Source organism: Ochotona princeps, chromosome 32 (assembly GCF_030435755.1).
Source record: "Ochotona princeps isolate mOchPri1 chromosome 32, mOchPri1.hap1, whole genome shotgun sequence".
In the NCBI taxonomy this organism is placed as follows: domain Eukaryota; kingdom Metazoa; phylum Chordata; class Mammalia; order Lagomorpha; family Ochotonidae; genus Ochotona; species Ochotona princeps.
Genome location: NC_080863.1, coordinates 3,574,770 through 3,599,208, shown reverse-complemented (window position 1 = coordinate 3,599,208; position 24,439 = coordinate 3,574,770). Strand labels below are relative to the sequence as shown.

At 48.2% G+C, this 24,439-nt stretch overlaps 2 protein-coding genes across 2 annotated transcripts; one reads left to right on the top strand and one right to left on the bottom strand.

Annotated features, from left to right (window-relative positions):
* Window positions 1-1,869, bottom strand: C32H4orf46 (chromosome 32 C4orf46 homolog). The gene is made up of 2 exons (XM_004591410.2): window positions 1,571-1,869; window positions 1-184 (listed from the first exon to the last, which is right to left on the bottom strand). Exons 1-2 carry the CDS (start codon window positions 1,748-1,750, stop codon window positions 29-31), a joined length of 336 nt encoding a protein of 111 aa, XP_004591467.2. The 5' UTR covers window positions 1,751-1,869; the 3' UTR covers window positions 1-28.
* Window positions 1,870-2,139: 270 nt separating this feature from the next.
* ETFDH (electron transfer flavoprotein dehydrogenase) lies at window positions 2,140-23,709 on the top strand. The gene is made up of 13 exons (XM_004591411.3): window positions 2,140-2,357; window positions 6,619-6,756; window positions 7,155-7,384; window positions 10,012-10,093; window positions 10,520-10,638; window positions 13,039-13,116; window positions 15,134-15,280; window positions 16,449-16,589; window positions 18,188-18,331; window positions 18,771-18,939; window positions 21,575-21,757; window positions 22,008-22,229; window positions 23,483-23,709. The coding sequence occupies exons 1-13, from the start codon at window positions 2,324-2,326 to the stop codon at window positions 23,644-23,646; spliced, it is 1,851 nt and encodes a 616-aa protein (XP_004591468.2). The 5' UTR covers window positions 2,140-2,323; the 3' UTR covers window positions 23,647-23,709.
* Window positions 23,710-24,439: the final 730 nt, after the last annotated feature.

Sequence of the window (24,439 nt, the reverse complement as noted above, 5' to 3'; positions counted from 1 at the left end):
CATCGTCCCAACCACGAGGTGTGACGCCTCAGTTGTCCGGTTTCAGAGAATCGTAGCCTTCTTTCAAGAGGTCTCGCCACGTTTTGAGGAATCGTGCGTTTTCTGTGCACTTGAAGGCAAGCTCTTCTACCTGAGCCGACACTGCACACGTGGCCTCCAGAAGCCTGGCCAGCGAAAATGCTGCCTGAAAAGAACAGAAAAAAGTTAAGCAACTTTCTTCTTATTATTATTAAATCTCATCTCATTTTATACAAAATAATTTAAAAATGAATCCAGGACCCAAGTTTCTTCCTTTAAAGGTACCACAGTGTCATGGGCTGGTACTGCAACGGAGCAACAGCTTGCAATGCCCGCATCCCATCTGGGTCTTGGGAGCCCCAGCCATTCACCCAGTTTCCCACAAATGTCCCTGGGAAAGCAGTGGGAGATGTCAGATATTAGGGCCCTGGCACCCCATGGGACACCCAGGAGGGCCGGGCTCCTGGCCGTGGCCTTCATGGCTAGCCGAGCAGTGAGCCGGGGATTGCAAGTCCATTCCTTCCTTTTTTTTTTTTTTTCCCACGTGGCTCTGCTTACTCCAATAAATAAATAAGCCTGTATAAAATAAAGGTAATACTGTTTCAAACTAGACCATCAACTCTTTCCAGGGAACCTAAAGAAATACTGACTTTTAAGTACACTGTGAGCAAATGTCAAGACCCATTGGGGAAGAAACATAAGAAAAACCACAACCAAGCAGATACTTTGATTTTCATGGAAGACCCTCAGGAGGAGATTCCCTCGATTCAATAAGGTGATCGGACTTCTGGCCCCCCAGTGCCAGGCATATCTGAACAACTTCTTCAGGAACATCTCAGAGTTAAGAGAGGCACTGCGAACCCTGTGAGCTGTGATTTCATCAATAAGATCACACACACACACACACACACACACACACGCCAAAACAATTCTTGATGCTAAACTCATCCTCTTAAACGTTTCCTTCATCTAAGGCATAAACTACCACGGTTTCTAAATAAAACCAATCCCACTCTATATATATAAAAAAAAAAGTTGGATCAGCACATTAGTCCCTTATTAAAAACAGCCACCGAGTTTGTGTGGAGCTGAGTCCATTTTCCGGGTCCCATGCCCACGGCTGCCCCCACAAAGGGTACACCCTACAGCGCCCATTCCCCCTGACCCGCTCGCGAATCCGCGCCCACCTCCTCCCATCTGCTGGGGCGTGCGCTAGGGGTGGCACAGGTGGGTGCTAGTTTTGTGGGGATGCTCAGGGTGTCGCAGAAAACGTGCAGGATATGTCACGCCTTGTAGCAGCCAGAGGTCCAAGTTCTGCGCTAAACCCTTTCAAGCAAGCAATTCCAGGCTGCACCTTGCAAAACCGGGGTCCTGCGCGGAGCCAGCTGCACGGGCAGCGTGACCAGCCAGCCCACGAGGCAGGCGGCCAGCGGGGCTCCAAGAGATCGCAGGGTGATCCCAATAAGCTCTGACGGGCTGCAGGGGAGAAGAGGGGCTCCCGGGTCCCCCGGAGCGTGCAGCACCGGGGTCCCCTGCCCCCCGCCTCACTCACGTCTCCGATCTGCAGCTCCACTCTCTCGAGCGGGTCCCCGGCGCGGCTCCCGCTGCAGGCTCGCCAGCCCCAGCCCGCCGGGAAGCCCGGGGCGGAGGCTGAGGAGGCGTCCGAGGGCGACGGCGGAGAAGGCGGCGGAGGCGGCGGCGAGGCAGCCCGCGACCCGTCAGGGTCGGCCATGGTCGGAGGGCTGCGGGGAGCTGCCCAACCGACAGCCCAGCGTCTTTCAACCGCTCGCGCCCAAAACCCAACGGCGCCGCCTCCTAGCCTCCCGCCCCAAGTCCCGCCTCGTCTCCTGACCTGCCCGCCAGCTGGGAGACCGCTGCGGGGTGAGGGAGCAGCAGACTACAACTCCCAGCAGGCCGCGCGCGCCGCTCCGCCTCCCGCTTTGCGTCACCGCGCACGCGCTGCGTTCGGGGATTTCGAGAAGGAAGTGCAGGCCCCGGTCTGCAGCCTGAAGCCGCGAGACGCGCTGGGACTTGGAGTCCTTGTTCTTTTTTTTTTTTTTCTTCATTACATGACCCGGAAGCCTCTGCTGGCCTCTACGCGTCACGTGTGGCGCCGGCGCAGAGCGAGAAAGAGGCGTGAACGCCCGCGAAGCAAGGGCGGTCGGCTGAGGCTTCGAGAAGCCAGCTTGGGCAGAGAGGAGTCGGGTGCCTCTGGCAGGCGATGACACCCCTCGCGGATTAGGGGTGCCGCACTCCCGGCGAGCCGACCCGCAGGACCCCGGGAGTGTCAGGGGCCGCTTGGAACATGTTGGCGCCGCTGGCCAGGCTCTCCTGCCCGGGTGAGAGGGGCGCCCCGGGGAGGGCGATGCGGACGGGGCTGCAGCTGCGGCCACTGCCCGCTGCCCCCTGCCCACACCCCGGCCGTGCCCTCTGTGCACCTGCTGCCGGGCCCTGGCGTCCAGCCCCCCCGAGGTCCCCCCAGTTGGAAGAGCCTCACATCTGGGCCAAAGGTCACGGACAGAGGCGACTTGTCAACACTTGGCCCTCCGCTGGCCCCAGGGCGTGGGTGGTCTGGGTTTCCCTGTGCGTTTTAGTTTTCACCCCTTTCCATCTGTGTAGTTATTCGTCCACGTCGTGATATCCACGTTCCTATGCTGCCTCAAATCGCCAGCAGCTTCTGTCTGGAACCAGGAATGTTATGGAGAGGTTGCCTAATCCTGGGACATGGCTGACAGGTGCGGGCTGCGAGTTGGTTAGAGTACTTTAAGAGCTTCTTGATGCAGCTGGTTACAGTCTTTTCAATTAAAAAAAAAAAGTGTAGTTCAGGCAAAGGTTCCGAGAGGGCGTGGATTCTGTCATAGTTGGCTTCGTGTTTTTAATGGTGCGTTTTGGTTACGCAGTCCATAAACCTGCGTGTTGCAGATTCGAGCGTGTATTTCTGTAAAGGCCACGAAGGTAGACTTTTGTTAGATTTGGCTGCTGTTTGTGAAGTTAGAACTTTGTTTAAAGCCTCATGGGAGGTGCGCTTTCGCGCTTTTGTGGAAGGTTTAGGTACTCAGTGACTGGCTGCACCAGCCTGCTTGGATGAGGTCGTGTGCTAACCGGATCTTGTGAAAAGCGCTGTTTGTGTCTTCTCTGCATGCTGATTCTCGGCTGTTCTAGAACTACGTGCACCAGCGTGCTGCTGCTGTAACTGGTCCGGTGATGTTAGGACTTCCGTGGACTTTGCGCCCTCCCCTCTAACACAGTGCAGCCACGGCACCTAAATGATCAGCTCTCTAAAATGACAGAGTGGATTTGTTCTCAGAAAGGGAGGAAAGGTTGTGATTTTTTATGTTTTTATTATAAAGAATAATCTGCTCTCTGGGCCCAGCACGGTAGCCTAGTGGTTAAAGTCCTCACCTTGCACACACAGGGATCCCATATGGATCCCATATCTTGTCCTGGCTGCTCTACTCCCCATCCAGCTCCCTGCTTGTGGCCTGGGAAGGCAGTTAAGGACAGCGCAAAGCCTTAGGAGCCTGCACCCACATGGGAGACCTGGAGGAGGTTTCTGGCTCCTGACTCCTGGCTTTGGATCAGCTCAGCTTCAGCCATTGCAGCCACTTGGGGAGTGAACCAGCAGATAGAAGATCTTTGTCTCTCCTTCGCTCTATGAATCTGACTTCCAATAGAAAATAAATAAACCTTCAAAAAGTAATAGCAATTGGGGAAAAGAAAACTCAAAAAATACTGTGCAGTTATATGTTCAAAAATAAGGATGATGCCACCTGATTTTGATTAAAACATGTCCTCTCTCGCAGGGCTACAAGGTGATTCTCTTTGAGCACAGTGGCGGGTCCGTAACTTCAGAGTTAAGTTTTAATTACAGTCTCAGACCTTGACAGAATGTTTAAAAGGATTTTGAGTTGGATATCACCTGAACTTCTGGGTACTTGATGCAGATTGGGCTCGTGGCTACCCCTGACGTGTTGTAGAAAATCACCAAGAATAACATGTAGTATTGAAACGGAAAAATTGTAACTGTTCCATTTGTTCATGAAAATGTGTATTATGTGTAATCCAGATCTGTTTGAAACTCTGTCGATTTTTCCTGTTACAGCTCATTTTTAGGAATTTATTCATTTGCATACAAATTGCATATTTATTCATTTAGTCAAAGAGCGTAAGAGTTAGAACTGGCCTCTATAGTAGATATCAGCTCGAAGTGTTCGCAGATTCCTGGCTGACAGTTGATGTTATAACCAGGAAGGCACCTGCTCAGTCAGCAGGCAGCAATGGACTGTGTAAGTGTGCTGCCGAATCCCTCCTTACAGAATCTGACTGTAAACTTCAGGGCCCATGGCTCAGGAGGGAACACTTGCTGTAAATCCAAGCACTATATAAACAAACTCTGCTTTTGTTGCTGCTGCTGCTGCTGTTCTGTGGTGGGTTTCTTGCCTCTAGCCGTGTTCCTTTCAAGGTTCGGATACAGGGTGGCATCTGACAGTACTGAATTTGCTTTCTGTCACTGACTAGCATTCTGTCGTATGGCCGTACCACTGTCCGTGCCGTGACGGAACTCGAGCTCTTGTGCATCTTGACTGGTGCGACAGTTCAGCTGCGCAGGCAGAACGTTGTGTGTGGCCTGGTGCTTCTGTTTGTCTGAGCGCCACATCTGAACCTGCCTAACCATCAGCGGGACGACCACGCTGGCTGCCAGAGGGGCTGCAGCTTCGCCTCCCTGCCAGCAGTGCGCCCATGGCTCTGCTAGTCCCCGCCAGCACCTAGCATTGTCTGTGCGCTTGCTATGTCCAGTAGCTCAAGGCGTGACATTTCCTGTGGCTAATCAGATCGTGTTTTCCGGGCCTCTCGGCTGTTTGTATGTTGTCTAGAGAAATGTGTGGACGCTCTGTTGTCTGTTCTTTAATTGTCTTTTATAAGGTTTATCAACTATATTTCATTATATTATTAGATGAAAGGATTATGTGTAGTCTGTATATAAATTCCTTATCAGATACGTGATTTGAAAATATTTTCTCCTGTCCCATGGATTATCTCTTCATTTTCTTGATAGCATATTTTGAAACACCCAAGGCTTTAATTTATGTGAAATCAGGTTTAACTACTTTTTCTTTTGTTTGTATTTTTGGTTGTCATGTCATAGAAACTGTTGCATAACTCAAGGTTATAAAGATTTATGCCTATTTTATTTCCCTGAGCGTTTCATAGTTTTAGCTCTTATTTAGGTCTTTGCTAACTCTTCTAGAGTTAACTTTTATATCACTAGAACTTTTTAAATTTCTTTATTATTGTTTTATGATACAGTTCCACAGGCTCTGGGATTTCCTGTCCCCTCCAAGCTCCTCCACCCACTGATTTCCTCTGTAGTATTACCACTATAACTTTTTCTAACTTTTTGGGATAATTTTAGGCTTACATTTGTGTTGCAAAGATATTATATAGAATTTCCCATATGTCCTGTGCTGTAATTATCTAAATTAAGAAATTTAACATTGATGAAATTCTATTAACTAAACTATACACCTCAAATGCCCTTTCTCTGCTACTGGCCCCTGTGGAAGCAGGTGGTTTTCATATCTCCTGGGTCTGCTTGAGTATGGCAGTTCTTTGTTTCTTGTGACTTTAATACTTAGTGCACACTTGTCAGGCCGTTGGCAGAAGGTCTGTCTGTGTGAGTTTGCTTCCTTGTGACTGGATGTTGTGACTGTGAGCCAGCGATGAGAGCCCTTCTCATTGCATCCTGCCAGGGATCCATGGTAGCAGTGTGCCATTGCTACTAATGGTAAACAGGACCGCTTGGCTGAAGTGGTACCTCACTTCTCTGCTGGGAAGTTGATGCTTTTCTCTGGTCATGCCCATCAGAAGCCAGTCAGGAAATCCTACCACACTCCCGAGTCAAAGAACGCACCCGTGGGTGTGCAGCAGCCTCCCCTCCAGCTGGCCATCTGGGCCGCAGTTTCTGGTCCGGGGTTCTGACAGCAGACGACTTGTCCCCATGACTCCGAGCTGCCCCCGTGCGGTTTCATGACTGTTCCCCTTGACTTGCACGCACGTCCTCGTCACACCCCACGCTCCTGTGGGTAGTGTAGCCCTGAAGGCTTACTCTCCCTCCTACTCATTTAAGATGTAGGGTTGGAGTTGGGGGGCAGTGGGTTAAGCCCCCTGCCTCTGATGCCAGAACCTGTGCCAGAGTCCAGTGTGAGTCCCAGTGGCTCTGCTTTCAGTTCCGGTCCTGCTGATGCGCCTGGGGAGGCAGCCGGGGCCTGGGGCGCCGGGGAGCCGGGGAGCCGGGGAGCTGGCCTCTGCCACCTGCTGGGGACCCTGGGAAGTCCTGGCTCCAGCTTGCCCTCAGTCCCACCTTCATCGCCAATTGGGGAACAGATGGAGGCTCACTCTCTGTCTCCCTTCCAAATAAGTAAACCTTTTTTTTTTTTAAGCTTAGGCTGAAAAAAAGATATTTAAGATTTGAAAATATTGTTTTATGGGAAAACAATAATTCCAGTTGCACTTTTTTATCATTCATTAAGAACAGTTATATAGTGTTTTCAGTCTGCTGTTGAAAACATCTGAGGTGATGATTCCATAATTTGTATGCAGCATCCCTGTGCCTTCATGCCTTAAAAATTAAGAGAAGTTGTCTGCCTTGCACCGCGAGATGGGCGTCCACTTCGGCCGCGCCGCGACTCACCACCCACTACACGGTCCATCCCCGCGAGCAGGACAAGCGCTGGGAAGGTAACGCAGCCCTGCTGGGGAAGTCGCCGTGACTCAGTTAGATACTCTGTATCACCTTATGGAGAATAGTTAAACTTTGTGATAACTTAAAAACCTCTACTACTAATATTTTATGGCCTTACAAGGTATAATACTTATTATTTAGACAACAACTATTTGCTAAGTAATAAATCTCAAATGCTTGTTTAAAGAGGCTGAAATAATACGTTTACTGCAGGAGAACGTTAAACTGATGCAGCCGTGACCCACTGAGTGTAACTATTGGCACCAACACAGAGGGGAATTTCTCTAAGCGCTGCTTCCGAGTTTAGGGACTGCTCAGCTTGATCTCGCAGGCGGCTGTCAGCCGTGTGCCTCTCAGAGCGTCCACCTGTCTGTCACCTGTTCTTCCCTCGCAGGGGTGAGCATGGAGCGCTTCGCCGAGGAGGCGGATGTGGTCATCGTGGGGGCAGGCCCTGCGGGGCTCTCGGCCGCTGTGCGCCTCAAGCAGCTGGCCGCGGCGCAGGGCAAGGAGATCCGCGTGTGTCTCGTGGAGAAAGCTGCCCAGATAGGCGCTCACACTCTCTCGGGGGCTTGCCTCGACCCAGGGGCGTTTGAAGAACTCTTCCCGGACTGGAAGGAGAAAGGGGTACGAAAAGATGCTCTGTGCAGTCTGATGTTCGCGTGTTCTCATTATTGGAGATCATGAAGAGCTCATGTCACTGTCTTACCAGAAAAGTTTATGTACAGGAGTGCATCAAAATGTTTGTTGAAAAATGGGGTTAAGAGAAGTTCGTTGGAGGGTCTGGCATTGCAGTATAGCCAGTTAAACCAGTGCCTGCGACGCTGGCATCCCGAATAGGCACCGATTCATGTCTCAGCCGTGCCAGTTCTGCTGCAGCTCCCTGCCCTTGGCCTGGGAAAGCAGCAGAAGATGGCCCGAGGGTCTGGGGCCCCTCCACCTGTGGGGGCCCCCACCACCTTGGCACTCTGCGCCTGTGTGGGAGACCTGGAGGAGGCTCAGGCTTCAGACTGGCTCCGTCTTGGCTGTTGCAGCCATTTGGGGGATGAAACAGCAGATCAAAGATCTCTCTTTCTGTTTCCAACTCTGCCTTTCAAGTAAACACATTTTAAAAAAATAATTTTAATGCAAAAAGATTTTGAAATCCATATGGAGTTTTTTCATAGCACAAGTTTTTGGTGGATTTCGTGGTTGACAGATACCTCTTATCTGCTTGTTCCCCCAAATGCCCTAAGCTGCTGGGGCTGGGCCAGGCTGAAGCCAGGAGAGAAGGAGCACAGGTCTGCCATGTGGGTGGCAGGGGCTCAGAAACGTGATCCGTCATCAATTCCAGCTCAGGCTGCATTGGCAGGAAGTGGAGCAGCAGGAATATGCCAGGGAGTTGCACGCTAATCCTCTGCCTGCTGTGCCATGATTCCGTATGGTACCAGTGCGAGCACCAGCTGCTCTGCTTCTGATCTGACTCTCTGCTTATGGGCAGGGATGATGGTCCAGGTCCTTGGAACTCTGCACCCACATGGGAGACCCCAAAGAAGCTCCTGGCTTTGGTCAGCTCAGCTCGGCTCCGACTTGTGGCCATTTGAGGAATGAACCAACTTATGAAAATTCTTTGTCTCCCCTTCTCTCTCTCCAATAAAATAATGATAATAAATAAATAAACAAAAAAGGGGGGGGAAAGTGGAGTGCCGAGGACTGGAGCCTGCATGCCGCTGTGGGACATGGGTATGCCAGTGGCATCTAACCCACTGCACCACACCTAGTCACTGTAGAACCTTTTCAGGTACTCTCATATGTATATATATTCTTAACTTAGGAAGTACATAAAATATGGAATCATTAGGTAGTTATAATTTAAGATATAACCCATGTTTGTAGAGAGCCCCTCTGCATGTCATATTTAAAAGAATTATTTTATTGGAAAGGTGGATTTACAGAGAGAAGGAGAGAGAGAGAGAGAAAGCTGTTCTATGTTCTGGTTCACTCCCCAAATGGCCACAGTGGCCGCAGCCGAGCCGATCCAAAGCCAGGAGCTTCTTTTGGGTCTCTCATGTGGGTGCAGGGTCCCAAGGCTTTGGGCATCCTCCCAGGCCACAAGCAGGGAGCTGGATGGGAAGTGGAACAGCCAGGACACAAACCTGGGCCCATTTGGGATCCCAGCATTTGCAAGATGAGGATTTAGCCACTAGGCTATCATGCCAGACCCAGGTAGTTTTATTTGCAAAGAGAAAATCAAGTAAGGCATAAGAAGTAGTGCTCACATCTGAGTCCTGGCCGAGCAGAGGTTTCTGATTGGTTGGTAGGAGGGAGCTGACATACAGACATGCCGTGAGGCAAGTTCCGACTGCAGAGGCTTGAAATCAGGCCAGCGTAGTGCTTCGTGATTTAAGCAGCTCTTGTAAGGAAGTGGGAAATGAAAAGGGGTGTGTGTGTGTATTTTTACATTCGATATTATCTGTTTAGATATATTCATAAAAATAGATATACAATTAGGACTACTGTGAAAGCCTAACATACATGGAAGATAAAGGAACTTTTAGGAAAAGAATAAGGAAAAATAGGGCCTGGTGAGATAGCAGAATGGCTAAATCCTCACCTTGCAAGCATCCGATTTCATATGGGCACTGGTTCATGTCCTGGCTGCTCACCTCACTTCCCATCCAGCTCCCTGCCTGTGGCCTGGGAAAGCAGCAGAGGACGGCCCAAAGCCTTGGGACCCTGCACCCGCGTGGGAGACCCGGAAGAAGCCCCTGTCTGGCTCCTAACTTTAGATCAGCCCAGCTCTGGCCATTGTGGCCATTTGGGCAGTGACCAGCAGATGGAAGCTCTTTGTCTCTTCCTCTTTCTGTAAAACCTGCCTTTCCAATAAACATAAATAAATCATTTAACAAAAAAGGCATGGGGAAAAAACAATAATCTTTTGAGTAGGATAATAAAGAAAAGCCTGTGAGAGGGCTGTCCAGCATCCCGGGTTGGTTTTTGCTGTTACAGAAGTTTTCTTGGTTAAAATCTTCCCGTATCTGTTTTTTCTCACGTAAGATGTAATGAAAAGCTGTTCTAGTCCCTGGGATGAAATATTCCTGTGTGTCTGTGAATATGATTAAGATTTTAAAAAAAAATTTTTAAGGAAGCCATTTGTATTTTTCCATGTAGAATAAATTGGATTCTAAAATTTCCTTTATGCTTTCCTTTCTAGTATCCCAGGCTTCTTTAAACTAGAGGTAGAGTCCTTCTGAAACTTTGCCTGTTCCTCCTAGGCGCCGCTGAACACGCCTGTGACCGAAGACAGATTCGGGATTTTAACAGAGAAATCTAGAATTCCTGTGCCGATTCTTCCAGGTACATTAAGACACGTCTTCCCAGAGCCACGGAATTCCACAGCTGGAATGAGCTACACCGCATGCGGAGAAATGTGTCCCTTTGACAGATGAGAAAACCGAGGCCCAGGGATTGGAAAGAGTCAGGCAAAGAGGCAGCTAGGTTGTGGAGAAGCAAACCTTGAATTCACCGTAGGCCCTCCAGTCTGGAAGGACTGGGATGGTCTGGGAGCCCAGTAGGAGTTTTTCACTCAGTGCTGCAGGGTTGTTTTTCTATGTATTCAGAGCTCTAGTGAAAATTAGAAATGGTAAGTTAAAACGATAACCAAGATACCATGCATATTTATGCAGAAATACACACTGATTGGAATTTGTAGTCAAATATTTGTGGCATTGAGATGTCTTTGCAATAAAAACTGAGATTTACAAATTAAGCTTGTATTTGCAGGTCTTCCAATGAATAATCATGGCAATTACATTGTGCGCCTGGGACACTTGGTGAGCTGGATGGGGGAGCAGGCAGAAGCCCTGGGGGTCGAGGTGTACCCTGGGTACGCCGCTGCCGAGGTGTGTATTGGTTTACTTTGCTGGGCTTAATGTGTGCTAGTTTTTACCTACTTGAAGGTAGGTGAGAGCAGAGAAAGCAATCGATCCTCTAGCCGCTGCCTCACTTCCCAGATGCGACAGCTGTGTTTGGGCCGGGCCGTGAAGCAAGCTGCCCTTAACTATGCAGGTGTCCCAACGCACAAGCCCCGGAGCAATCGCCTGCCACCTCCTGGGATGCACGCACAGGTGCCAGGGCTCAGGCCTCCCCCCAGCATTGCAAGGAACAGTAGTTTGTCCTACTGCACCACAACTTGCCCCAGGTTCTGCCTTGGTTTTGATACTTGGAGGAAGCAGTCTCTTTTGGAAATAAACCATTAATGCATATTTTTAGAACACCATAGAATGTTCGACTCTTCAGGTCAGAAGATTTACATCTGATCGATCGAGGGCTTAAATCCCACCCAATGAATCCCTACCAGGTGGTTTTCCAGTTCCAGGTAGACGCCACAGGGCTGTTAGTAATCTGCTCCTGTGGATCTGAGTCATCCATTCTGTGCCGTCCAGAAAGGCGCATGTCCGCCTCCAAGGGGAACTTCCCAGTTCTCACCGCGCTGCGGGCTATCTTTCCCGGCGTTACTCAGCGTTTGTTTGGTTCGTAGGTTTAATATCCTGATTTCTTTCTGCCATCTTGTTATTTAATTCCTCCAGCACTCTTATTGGCATTTCTTCTTAGCCTCTTCATAAAGTTGTACTGAGAAGAAAGGAACTGCTTCAAAACAGGCGTCCCTGGGATGCCGACCTGGCACGGAGACATTTAGCTTTTAAAAAAGATGCCCGTGTCGCTCAGAAACAGCAAGGACTGACAATTGGAAGGTGGCTGAGGAGATGCCAAGCTTGAGTTGGAGTCTGGGACCCAACTCTTGTTTATGGAACCAGTAAAAATGCAAATGTATTTAAATTTTAAAAAATTTTTTGGTACCTTTACGTGATGTAAGTCAAATAAAAGACCTGTGTCCTTTTGCTGTGCTCACTGCTACAAATTTCTGCTTTTCAAGCCCAGCAGATCCATGGGTTGTGTGGCCCAGGCGTGGGCCTGCCCACCTTCTTGGCTGGCTTCACTGTCCAAGTCCCGGGAGGCCGATCGCAGAGTGGACAGTTCCCCTTCGGAGCATCACATCTTGGGTGTCTTCTCTTTCCCTGTTTGTGTTGATCACTGTACAGATTGATCTGTTACCAGTTTTGCGGGACTTTCCTTAACTTGAGGGACAGAGTCCCTGTCCACCTGTTCCCTCTGAAAATTCCTGAGGCCAGGAACCCTAACACCTGAGCAGCCGTGTTGCTGCTGCCCCGGTCTGCCTTGGCAGGAAGCTGGAACTGGGGAGAGAACTGATTACTGAGTGCAAGTACTCTGGCATGGCTGCCGGTGTGGCCTGTCCTGTTCCTCTGAGCTGGACTTCAGCTCTTTGGGTCCATTGTAGTTAAGCTTTGCTTCACCTTTCTGCTCCCCTGATTCTATTGTCTAATAACCTGTCCTTTTTTCCCCCCCTCTTTCTTTAAAGATTTATTTATTTGAAAGACGAGTTACAGGGAGGATAGAGCAGCTGGGAGAGGCTTTCCACCCACTGTCCATTCCCCAGAAGGCATCAAAGGCTGGGCTGGGCTGGCCAGAGCCAAGGGCCAGGAGCTTCTCCAGGGTCTGCCACGTGGGTGCCAAGGCCCCTCCCCGGGCCACCTTCCGCTACTTTTCCACTCACGTTAGCAAGGAGGCAGATGGAAAGTGGAGTAGCCAGGATTTGAACCAGCACCCATATGGGATGGTGGCACTGCAGACGGCAGCTTCTGCCATTCTGCCTGAGTGCCAGCCTCGCCTCTCCAAAGAGCACTTCCCTCCTGAGAGGAACCAGCAGACAGACAAGGGTTAGAGAGCACTGCCATCGGTCCCTCTCAGAGGGGCACTGCCCCCGGTCACTGTCAGAATTATACTTAGCACCCTTGCCCTTCCTTGCCCCAAGTGAACGCCAGTCAGCATTCTGTCTTCAGCCGCTCTGCTTTGGCTCTCTCGGCTTGGGGGGCGCTGGGGATCATACTGCATGATCCTGACACTGTTTCTCTACCCCACTCCTTCTCCATGTGACTACGGATTCCTCAAGCACGATTTGCTTGTGTAAACGTACAAGTTCCTTTACTGGCTTCCAGCTACCTTTTCTCTCGAGATTTAACAGTGTTTTCATATCTGAGCTGTATCATTTTATACTCCAGAAAATATCCTAAAGATATGCCTCTTTTTGGCCTGAATATTCTAAAACTTGTGTTTCTATAATCTAGAGAGCATTTTACTTAGAAACCTAATTTTGTTCACTGTTGCATTTAAAGGTCATTATTATCCTAAGGTGCTACTAAATGTGTTTTCACCACTTCTAGGTCCTTTATCATGAAGATGGTAGCGTGAAAGGAATTGCCACTAATGATGTGGGAATACAAAAGGATGGCGCACCAAAGGTAAGCTTTCCATTGCTGTGTGCCACTTAGTAAACTGACAACTGAAAGAATTCCCTAATCTAGGGCTCAATGCAAACTGCACATTAATTAATGTGTTTTACTATGTAAAGGTTATCATGGAATTTTTCTTTATAGAAGCAGCTTTGAGTTCAAAATGGTTTAGGCAAGTAGATACAACATGTTTAAGAATAATTTCTTTGTAAGTCACGGAATGTGTGGTCCAACCTGGGAGACCGTGTGTCGGGACTGGGCTGCCTCAGTTGCTGATGCCTGTGGAGTAGACAGCGTGTCCAGATGCACACAGGGGACATGGCAGGCAGCTCCTCTGGGCCAGTGGGGGCGCTGGGCCCTTGCCACACAAGTAGGGGGCCTGAGTGACACTCCTGATTCCTGTTTTTGGCTTGGCTCAGCCCTTTGGGGAAGATGGAAAATCAATCTCTCTCTCTCTCTCTCTCTCTCTCTGTGCTTTTCATATAAATCTTAAAAAAAAAAAAAAAGTCAGTCGGAACCCATTATTTGTGTAAATATTTCTATGTACATAGCCTAGAGGCCAGCACATTGCCTTAGCAAGCTAACCTCCACCCACGGCGCCAGCATCCTATCTGTGTAGGCCCCGGGTTCCTGGCTGCTTCACCTGCAGTCCAGCTCCCTATTACCTGGGAAAGCAGCAGAGGATGGCCCAGGTTCTGAGGCCCCTGCACCCGCGTGGGAGACCTGAAAGAGGCTCCTGGCTACTGCCTTCCGATGGCTCAGCTCTGGCCATTGCAGCCATTTGGAGAATGAGAGGTCTTCCACTCTTTGTCTCCATCTCTCCTCTTTACATCTGCCTTTCAAGTAAAAAAATATAATAAATTTTTTAAAAATACATTAAATATAGGGGCTGGAATTGTGATGTAGTAGTGTAAAGCTGTCACTCTGTGGTGCCAGCATACAGTATGGGACAAGTTCATGTCCCGGCAGCTCTGCTTCCCATCCAGCTCCCTGCTTGTGGCCTGGGAAAGCAGTAGAGGATGGCCCAAAGCCTGGGGACCCTGCACCCATGTAGGAGACCCAGAAGAAGCTCCTGGCTCCTGGCTCCAGACCAGCTCAGCTCAGCTGCAGCTGTGATAGTCATTTGAGTGAACTGGTATATGACCGCTCTCTCTTCTCTCTGCAAAATCTGCTTCTCAGATAAAAATAAATAATCTTGAAAAAATACTAATATCTGAAAACAGATGAATAAAACCAAGAAGGATTCAATTATTATTGTGTAACTTTTTGAAGATTGATTTATTTGAAAGAATTGGAGGGCAGAATGGAGAGAGCTTCCCTGTGCTGGTCCGCCCTCCAGGTGGCCGCCATGGCCCTGTTGAGCCATGAGCCAGGAGCTCCATCGGGGTCTCCCATGGGGGCGGCAGGGACCCCCCACCCTTGGACCATCTCCTCTGCTTCTCCCAGTCTGTTAGCCGGGAGCTGGGTGCGGGTGGAGCAGCTGGGCTCGTGCTATGCCACAGTGCTCGCCCACTTCTGCCATTTTTGTAAGTAATTGTACTAAATAACTATCATGTGGCATACAAACACCAAATACATAGCAGAAGAAAATAAAGACTTGTCATTGCAATTTCCTCATACAGGGGGCAGTTCCAGTCTTAACATACTGTATGTTCAACAGCAGGGAAGACAGTAAACTTGAATGGGAGAAGCAAGTAGCCGAGCAGTGTTAAAAGGTTCGAAGCACTTTGTTTTCATGGCCGTCTCCTGGCGTGATTCACAAGAAGACCGAACATCGCTTTTCACTTCCGACGCAGAGACTGGAAAATTGGGAACAGTGGGGGAAATGGCCTTTATAGTCTGTTTGTGGGGAATTTTTTTAGGATGATCTTGATTTTTCAAAATTTTTCTAGAATTTAAAGTGTCCTATTTGTAATTCTACTCTTCATTTTCTGTTTGCACTGTCTCTTCTACAGGTGAGAACTGAGCAGGAGGAGTATTTGGAACGGTCAGCTGTTGCCATGTAACAAATGTCTCTGCTTTCCAGGCGACATTTGAGCGAGGGCTGGAGCTGCACGCCAGAGTCACAGTGTTCGCGGAAGGTTGCCATGGACATCTAGCCAAGCAGCTTTATAAGAAGTTTGATTTGAGGGCCAACTGTCAACCCCAGACCTATGGCATCGGACTGAAGGAGGTATCTGGCGTATTTCTGCAATTTTAATTTTGAAAAATTGAACAGAAACTCATTTGAACTTCTCTGTATAGTTTATAAAGTTGACTTAATTTTACAGTTACATTTTTTATTGACTTGAAATGTTCAGTATGACTAATATTCTGGAGGTACTTTTTCAAGGGACAGAAAATAGTACCACATTCCATTATTGCGTAAATTATTTCTATATTTTGGAATTGTTTCATCAAGTACTGCTTCAAGTGAGTCTTAAAATTGAAAATACCTGAATCTTGGTCTTTGATTTCACTGTAATGCCTCAACCTTCCTAGCACCGGCCCTCAGCATGTGTAGAAAAGTGCTGTTTCAAAATTGTAACGAGAAGTAATTTATAAAACATATACAGCTGCAACCTAAAATATGATCCGGTGTTTACGTATTTTCTCAGTTCACCCATTGCTTCTTCCGCTTTCCCAAATTCTAGGCTTAGTATATTGTCAAATGTTCTTTATGACCCCTATGCTTAAAAAAAAATTTTATAGTTCAAATTATAACTAAGTTAATAGTGAATAATGGCTATTTGTCTCCATAGATTGCATGGAAAATCGAATTATACATAATACTGATTTTTACTGAAAAATAACTTGTTATGAAGTAAGTTTTTTTAATATAAAGATTTTTGTTTTTTATTTGAAAGGCAGACTTATGAAGAGAAGGAGAGACAGAAAGATGTTTGGTCTGCCGTCACTCCCCAAATGGCCACAGTGCTTGGAATTGAGCTGATCCGAAGCCAGGAGCCTCTTCTGGGTCTCCTACATGGCTAACAGGGTCCCAAGACTTTGGGCCGTCCTCCACTGGTTTCCTGCCCTTAAACAGGGAGCTGAATGGGAAGTGGAGCAGCCAGGACATGAACTGGTGTCCATATGGGATTGTGCACAGTGCGCACAGCAGCGTAGCCCCACCAGCCGAAGCCAAGGAACAGCGCAGCACTCCACAGATGGCTCCCATCCTCCCGGCTGTGTTTCCCGGAAGCACATGAGAGTCTTCATAATTTGAGAATCTGTTTTCTTTATTCAGATTTATTTAACATTATATAATTTTATTCAATAAATGAAATAATATTTTGTGTCTTCATGTTGCAGTTTTTGCTTGTAGTTAGTGCTGTGGGACTGATGACTTGTTTTGTTTTCAGTTATGGATTATTGATGAGAAGAACTGGAAGCCTGGGAGAGTGGATCACACGGTTGGGTGGCCCTTGGACCGACACACCTACGGCGGCTCTTTCCTCTACCATTTGAATGAAGGTGAGCCCCTCGTGGCTCTCGGCCTTGTGGTAAGTTAAACCCCATGGAGGAAGAGCCTGCGGGAGTAACAGTAGCCTCCAAGTTACAGAGCAGATTTTAAATGTGGGGACTATGAAATGCTGTGTTTTACTAACGAGAAAACTGACATCCAAGCAGGGGAACCATCTTTCTACACACCCGTGACAGCGGCGCAGCCGCGCCCACGTAGAGGCCATGGCCCGTGGCGTGCTGCTGCTCAGAGCCAAGTTCACAGTTACTCCTCTCTGGGGCCAGCTGTGTCCGCACAGCAGGCTGCCTCTCAGACAGTACCAGAGGAGAGAACCCTGCCTTTGTGGGGAGCTTGAGCATTTGCTGTCATGAGTTTATCTAACTTGTACATGACATAATTAAATGGATTCACCATTGGTGTATTGTGACAGGGTGCTGAGCCTCTCACCTCGGGGCAGTTAGAAACCAGTCACGTGAGCTCACCGAAGGGAACGGTGTGCTGTAAACGTCAGTATTTTGGTAGTAACGGATAAAAAGCGGCTTTCTGCGTTTCTTGTCCTGTTTTCTTCTAAGTGCAATTTGCATGCTTTTTCCTCATTTTTGCTTCAGAACAACTGGAGATATATTTAATATGGGTAAATTAAAAAAATTACAACTCTTTCTAAAAACAGGCATCTACATGTATTTGTTCATTTGATTTCCAGAGCACAAGGGTTTAATATAAATTTTTTCAAGTTTTGCCTATTTTAAACACATGTATCTTGTTGACCCTTCATAAAACATTCTGTATCATTACATTCGCATCACTGTGTATCTCCAAACACAAAATATTTAACATGTTGACTCACACAGATCGCTCACAGTCTGGCTTAATTTGAAATGCCAAGGCCCAGCGGGGAGCAGCTGGCCTATGTCGGCACCCAGTCTCTCTAAGGTTCGGTTCCCACCTACACTTCTGCTCAGGCTGGGAAGCAGCGCTGACGACTCAGTTGGTTCCTGCTGCCCTTGGAGACCTGGATTAACTCCTGGCTTCAGCAGTGGGCATTGTGGGCATCTGGGAGCCAAGCAGTGAGTGGAGCTGTGTCTGTCTGCTCAGTTTAAGAGTTTAGAAAAGAGGGCCCAGTGCAGTAGCCTAGTGGCTAAAATTCTCACCCTGCACACAGCCGGAATCCCATATGGGCACCGGTTCTAATCCTGGATCCTTCACATCCAGCTCCCTGCTTGTGGCCTGGGAAAGCAGTTGAGGACGGCCCAAAGCCTTGGGATCCTGCACCCATGTGGGAGACCTGGACGAGGCTCCGGGCTCCTGGCTTCAGATTGGCATAGCTCTGGCCATTGCAGCCGCTTGGGGAATGAATCAACGGATGGAAGATCTTCCTCTTTGTCTCTCCTTCTCTCTGTATATCTGCCTTTCCAATAAAAATAAATAAATCTTAAAAAAAAAAGTTCTGACAAAAAAAACCAAGTGTGATATTGAAGAGAGTGGTCTTTACTTTTCTACAGTCGGGCAGAATTTCAGACGTTTTGTAAGTGCCAGGGAGTACAGAGAACTCACTCAGCAATTGAACTTCCTATTTCTGTGTCTTCGATAATTTTACATGCGTAGTTACATTATCAAATTTAAATGTAAATATTTAAGGTTGGTCTGGACTACCAAAATCCGTACCTGAGTCCATTCAGAGAATTCCAGAGGTGGAAACACCATCCCAGCATCAGGCCCACGCTGGAGGGCGGCAGAAGGATCGCCTATGGAGCCAGAGCCCTCAATGAAGGCGGCCTGCAGGTAACCCGCAGCGCTGCTGTGTCTGCGTGGGGCTTGGGGCAGCGGCTGCGGTGCCCGGCGGGGCGGGGGGCTGTCCCAGCTTGATCCCAGCTTCCTGCTACGCACACCACACCAAGAGAGCAGGTCGTGTGGTCGGGTCCCTGCCCTCCACGGGCGGACTCCTGCCTTCAGCCTGGCCCAGCCCGGGCAGTGAGCTACTAGAGGGAAGATCTCTGCTTTTGTCTCTGGTTTTCAAATACAGAAATATTTTTTTAAAAAGTACTAATCATCTGATTGTTGGAAAAATAACCCAGAGGACTTGTGTGACACAGGGCTGCTGCAAACCTGTGTGTGAAAATCGCTGTGCAAAGCACACTCAGGCTTAAATAAATGGCTGGGATTTTAAGCACTTAATTAACTTGAGCTAACAAACAATATTTCCGACTCTTTGCTTCCTCAGTCTATACCAAAACTCACCTTTCCTGGTGGTTTGCTAATTGGTTGTAGCCCTGGTTTCATGAACGTCCCCAAGATCAAAGGTAGCCACACGGCAATGAAAAGTGGGATTTTGGCAGCTGAATCAATTTTTAACCAACTAAATACTGAAAATCTCCAATCAAAGACAATAGGTAAGAATTCATAAGAAAATTATCGGATTACCTCTAGATAATATTAAAGGATACCTATTGAAATATTTGAAAACATTAAGCTATTCTATATTTAGACATATTTATGTCAAAAATAGAATCGTACTGGTGACATCCCACCTAGACAGTTTCCAATTTTACAGTACTGCATTTACACCACATACGTATAAACTTACACTGCACATACGGTAAGATACCTCACAAATACTGAATTACCCCTAACCTGAGAATAAGTGAGTGCCAGGCAGCATGGCCAGCCTCTCCGCAGCATTGACTCCGCTGTGGTGGGGCAAGATGAAGCTCCTCCAGACTCCTAGCGTCTGTCCTGAAGTGGAAGTTCGCCCACACCTGAGTTCATCTTTGCTACTCGGCGTCGGTAGCAGTGGCCTCTTCATGAGGATACTTCAGTTGGTGGAAAAAAGGAATCTAGTGGGTAGAACCCAAGTACCTATGAAACTGTGTCACATAATACAATGTAATTAATGAATTAAAAATAATAGATAAAAAAAGAAAAAAGGAATCTAAGACATACTTTTCTGTTTTAAGATTTATTTACTTATAAAGGAAAGGTAGATTTACAGATAAAAAAGATCTTCCATTTGCTGGGTCACCACCCAGTGCGCCAACAGCTGGAGCTAATCCCTAATCCCAAGGGCAGAAGCTGCTTTGGAGTGTCCGACATGGATGCAGGGTCGCAGGGCTTTGGGCCATCTTCCGTTGGTTTCCCAGGCCACACACACGGAGCTAGATGGGAAGTGCAGCAGTCAGGGCTCCAATTGGCACCCACAGCATCCCTGCACCTGGCCGATGGATGACCCAACTGAACTTCACACTGGGCCCTATCAACTTTTTCTACCACTGTGATGAAAACTTGGAAAGCAGGGGATTTTTGGTTCTTTATGACTCCAAACACCCAGCATTTAACAGCAACTCAGTAGACACTTAATAAACGAATCTTGTTCCTTAAACCATGTAGTAAGCAGTGTGATACACCATGTAATGTCTGTTTAGAAGCACCTGAGCTGTTTCTTCAGCTACCCCTGTGGGGCTGAGCATGTGAGCCTGCAGGAAGGCCTACAGAAGGCGAGGGTGCAGTGTGTGCAGAGCAGATACTCAAGATCAGAGTGTGGCGTGACTTCCAGTTCCCCTGGCAAGTGCCCTTCCTTGATGGCCCACCAGCCAGTACTTCTAGTACTTCTAGTGCTTCACGGATACCGTAGAGCTGACATGTCACAAGAGACCAGACTGAAGACAGAAGCCTGCAGCAAAGGGAGTCGACCCAGACAAGGGACAGCAACTGGAAAGAGTATTACCAGAGTTCACAGAAGGCAGAAGAACCCACTTCTCCCTCCGTCTGCTGGGTCACTCCCCAGATGGCTGCAACGGCCGGAGCTGAGCTGAGCTGAGCCGGGAGCTTCTGGGTCGCCCATGCATGTGCAGAGGCCCAGCCACTTGAGCCGTCCTCCCCTGCCTCGCCAGGCCTTACGCGGGGAGCTGGATCTCAGAGCGGAGCAGCTGGGCTGCAAGCCGGTGCCCCAGGTGAAGACAGCCCCTCCATGGTGCATGGTGCCAGTGGCCCAGGTGAAGACAGCCCCTCCATGGTGCCAGTGGCCAGGTGGAGACGGCCTCCCCCCATGGTGCCAGTGGCCCAGGTGAAGACGGCCCCTCCACGGTGCCATGGTGCTGGTGCCCCAGGTGAAGACAGCCCCTCCACGGTGCCATGGTGCCAGTGGCCAGGTGGAGACGGCCTCCCCCCACGGTGCCGGCTGCTCCCTGTCACTATGAACGCAGGCACCAGGTGTTGGGTCTTACGATTTCCTAGGACTATACTAACAAAGTATCACAAACTGAGCCGCTCCAAGCGACGGAACGACGGAACGCTTCCTGAATTCTGCAGAATAGAACACTGGAGGCAAGGTGTTAGCAGGACCATCTCAGGCTGCCTCTCCCAGCTTCAGATCGCCCCACGCATTGCTGGCCTGCAGTGAACTCCAGGCTCGGCCGTCTCCATCTGGCTGGCTTGCTTGTCTCCGAGAAGGACACAGTCACACTGGGCTGGGCACCCTCTGTGCTCTGGGTGGATGTTAATTACGTCCACTGCCATTCTATTACAAAGTCACTCTGAGGTACCAGGGTTAGGGTTTCAAAACAGATTTGTGGGAATATATTTCAACCCATAACACATGAGTTTCCACTTTCATTGATAGTGTAAAAATTAAGCTTCCTTTTGTGTTTCACTAAATTTCCAAAGTGATTCTGCGTATTGCCCAGATGAAAAACCAAGTGCAGTGCTGTGCGCACTCCGCATCAGACATTTTCAAGTTTATGGAAAAATGTATTATGAGAAACACCAGGCCTGCGTTTCAGAAGTCGGCCGGCGGTCATCTTGCACAAGGCTTTGGGGTAACCTGGAGAGTGACGTGTGTCCCTGCACGGGTCCAGTGACGCCAATCACTCTCGGTGAACTTCCCAGAATTCCTTGCGTGTAATGAGTAGCTTGGTTTTTTTTTTGAAAGGGCAAACGTGATTTTTCAGATACTTTAGTAATAAAAATCCTTGTCAGTACTTTATGTACCTTGGGGCAATTTCCTACTTAACATGTCACTTTTAATAAAAGGACTTCATGTAACTGAGTATGAGGAAAATCTGAAGAAATCCTGGGTGTGGAAAGAGCTCTACTCCGTCCGGAACATCAGACCGTCCTGCCATGGGATCCTGGGGGTGTATGGAGGCATGATTTACACTGGAATATTCTACTGGATATTCAGAGGAATGGAGCCATGGACTTTAAAACATAAAGGTAACTCAAGACATCTGTATGAATTCTGTGATCATTAAAAATATATTAATGGGATCCATTAATTACTAGAGTTACTTTTTAAATGTTTCCAGTTTAATGAGAGAAATTTGAATTCAGTGTTTAGAAACAACACTTTTAAAGGGGCTAAAGCCGTAATGACGCCACCTTCCTGCCTATTCATGTTCAAGTTCTTGTAAAAATATGCTTAAGCTGGAACTTATATTTAATAGCTCCCTCGAAATTATTCAAGGTTCTGACTCGGAGAAGCTCAGGCCGGCCAAGGACTGCGCACCTATCGAGTACCCGAAGCCCGATGGGCAGATCAGCTTCGACCTGCTGTCTTCCGTGGCGCTGAGTGGTACTAACCATGACCATGACCAACCGGCACATCTGACCCTGCAGGACGACAGCATACCCGTGAGCAGAAACCTGGCAGTGTACGACGGGCCCGAGCAGCGCTTCTGCCCCGCAGGTCAGCAGGGACTCCCCACACTCGTAACTGTCCGTGGTGAACGTTCATGGTAAACTTGTTGTAACTGTTCTGTTAGGAAAGGAAACTGGCAGTGACTGCTACAGTCTCCTGTGGGAAGTTCTTTGTCAAGCCTCCCTGGGTGACTTCTCTGCCTACTCTGACTCCCGAGGTTATGGAGATGGGGATCTCCCATCAATATTCCTGTGATTGATTGATTTTTAAGATGCGTTTGAGAGGAAAGGTGACAGATATTCCATCTGCAGCTTCACTGCCCCGTGGTCCCAACCACAGGCAGAAACCAGGAGCCAGGAATTCCATTTGGGTCGCCAACACATGCAGCAGGGACTGTGGGATGCTTGCACAGAGATTGCACCAGGAGTAGGGAAGCCGGGATTATGACACTGGGATGTGGGGTGCTGATGCTAAGCACTGGCAAGATTGCCACTCTAGCCTCCTGTGACTTCATTACAACCTTCACTAACAGGACCTTACAAATGTTACAGTACAATTACGATTTAAAAATGTGGAAAACATGGATCATGGGACCAGCACTGTGGCGTGTTGGGAGCTGAAGCTGCAGTCTGGGCCACCCACCAGTGTGCCGACTGCCCCACTGCCCACCCAGCCCCCTGCTGATGTGCCTTAAGGAAGCAGCAGCAGAGGGCCCAGGTACCTAGGGCCCTGCCACCCATGTGGGAGACCCAAAGGAAGCTCTGGCCATTTGGAGCGTGAACCAGCAAATCAAAAATCTCTCTCTCCTTCTAATTCTGACTTCCAAATGAATAGTTCAGAAAATGTGTACATTGTGGATCTCAAAACTTTTTTGCGTGCAAGATACCCATGAATTTTTGGAAGTAACCTCATGTTAGATAACAAAATTTAGTATTCTCCAAAGACAAGAACTTAAGCTGCTGCAGGCGAGTGATGGTGTGGGAGGGACCGGGAGGACTCGACTGTGTCATTTAGTCACAGAGCCTTCAAAGCTAATGGAAATGCATTTTATAAAAAAAGAAAGAAAAAACAAACAAAAAAAGAAACCACTTCCTGGATTTCCCAAGTTTTTGGACCAAAATAAACCCTTTCCCATGAACTTTCTGGAGGTCTGCACAGATACCTTTGAGACTCAGAGACACACTGCCGCTCCTTTCCTTATGTGTCTGACTTAAACAGCAATAGCACACGGTAACTTTAGCTTCTAAACCTTCAAAAAGCAATCTAATTTTAAACTCAGGTTCTCTAATCTCATTTTACAGGGGTGTATGAATTTGTGCCTTTGGAACAAGGTGATGGATTTCGGTTACAGATCAATGCGCAGAACTGTGTGCACTGTAAAACGTGTGACATTAAGGACCCGAGTCAGAACATTAACTGGGTGGTGCCTGAAGGGGGAGGGGGGCCTGCTTACAACGGAATGTAACCTGCAGCGTACACAGCAAGCTGCAGTGTAGACGGATCGGGAAATAAACTTTATACTACTGCATCCAAAACTGCCTGTAAGAATTATAACTGTTTCCCTTAAACTTTCTAACTAGTGCAGCAATTATGTAACCCTTCAGTTTGATTTAGTAGTAACAGGAAAACGTACTTGTAACCTTCACAAACTGCCCAAATTAAGTATAGAATCAGTCCATATTGTGCTAGCCTAGGACTCCGCCTCCAGCTCCTCACGTGCTGTGACGGAGTTACAACTGTGCTGTGACACAAAGACAAAGCGTTGGGTCCTCTTGTAGCAAAGGTTTGGCCAACTCCTAAACAAGAATATAGCTACTTCAAAGTTCTGGAATTTGGTACAAAACTTTTCCCACAATTTTTCAGTAACACACTGCCCATGAACTTTTCCAAGCATCTTCGTACACACTCTCTGGAAAAGCCAAGCATGAACCAGCCACAGACAGCAAAGAAACCTGGGAAGCTCTAAATACAGGGAAACAAACACATCAGCTCTCATCTATTTATTCAACGAGGCATTACTTGGGCGTTTAAAAATGGGCCACACATCATTCTTTGGGAAAATGAAGACAGTAATTTAAAAGAAACTGCTGTATTTATAATACTTCCATTTGTTCAATAAATTCTAAACTGTAAACAACGGCAGCTGAACGTCATGGGACGCCAGGCTGACAGACAGGAACCCTCACTGCCTGCTGCCCCAGCTGAACGTCATGGGACACCAGGCTGACAGACAGGAGCCCTCACTGCCTGCTGCCCCA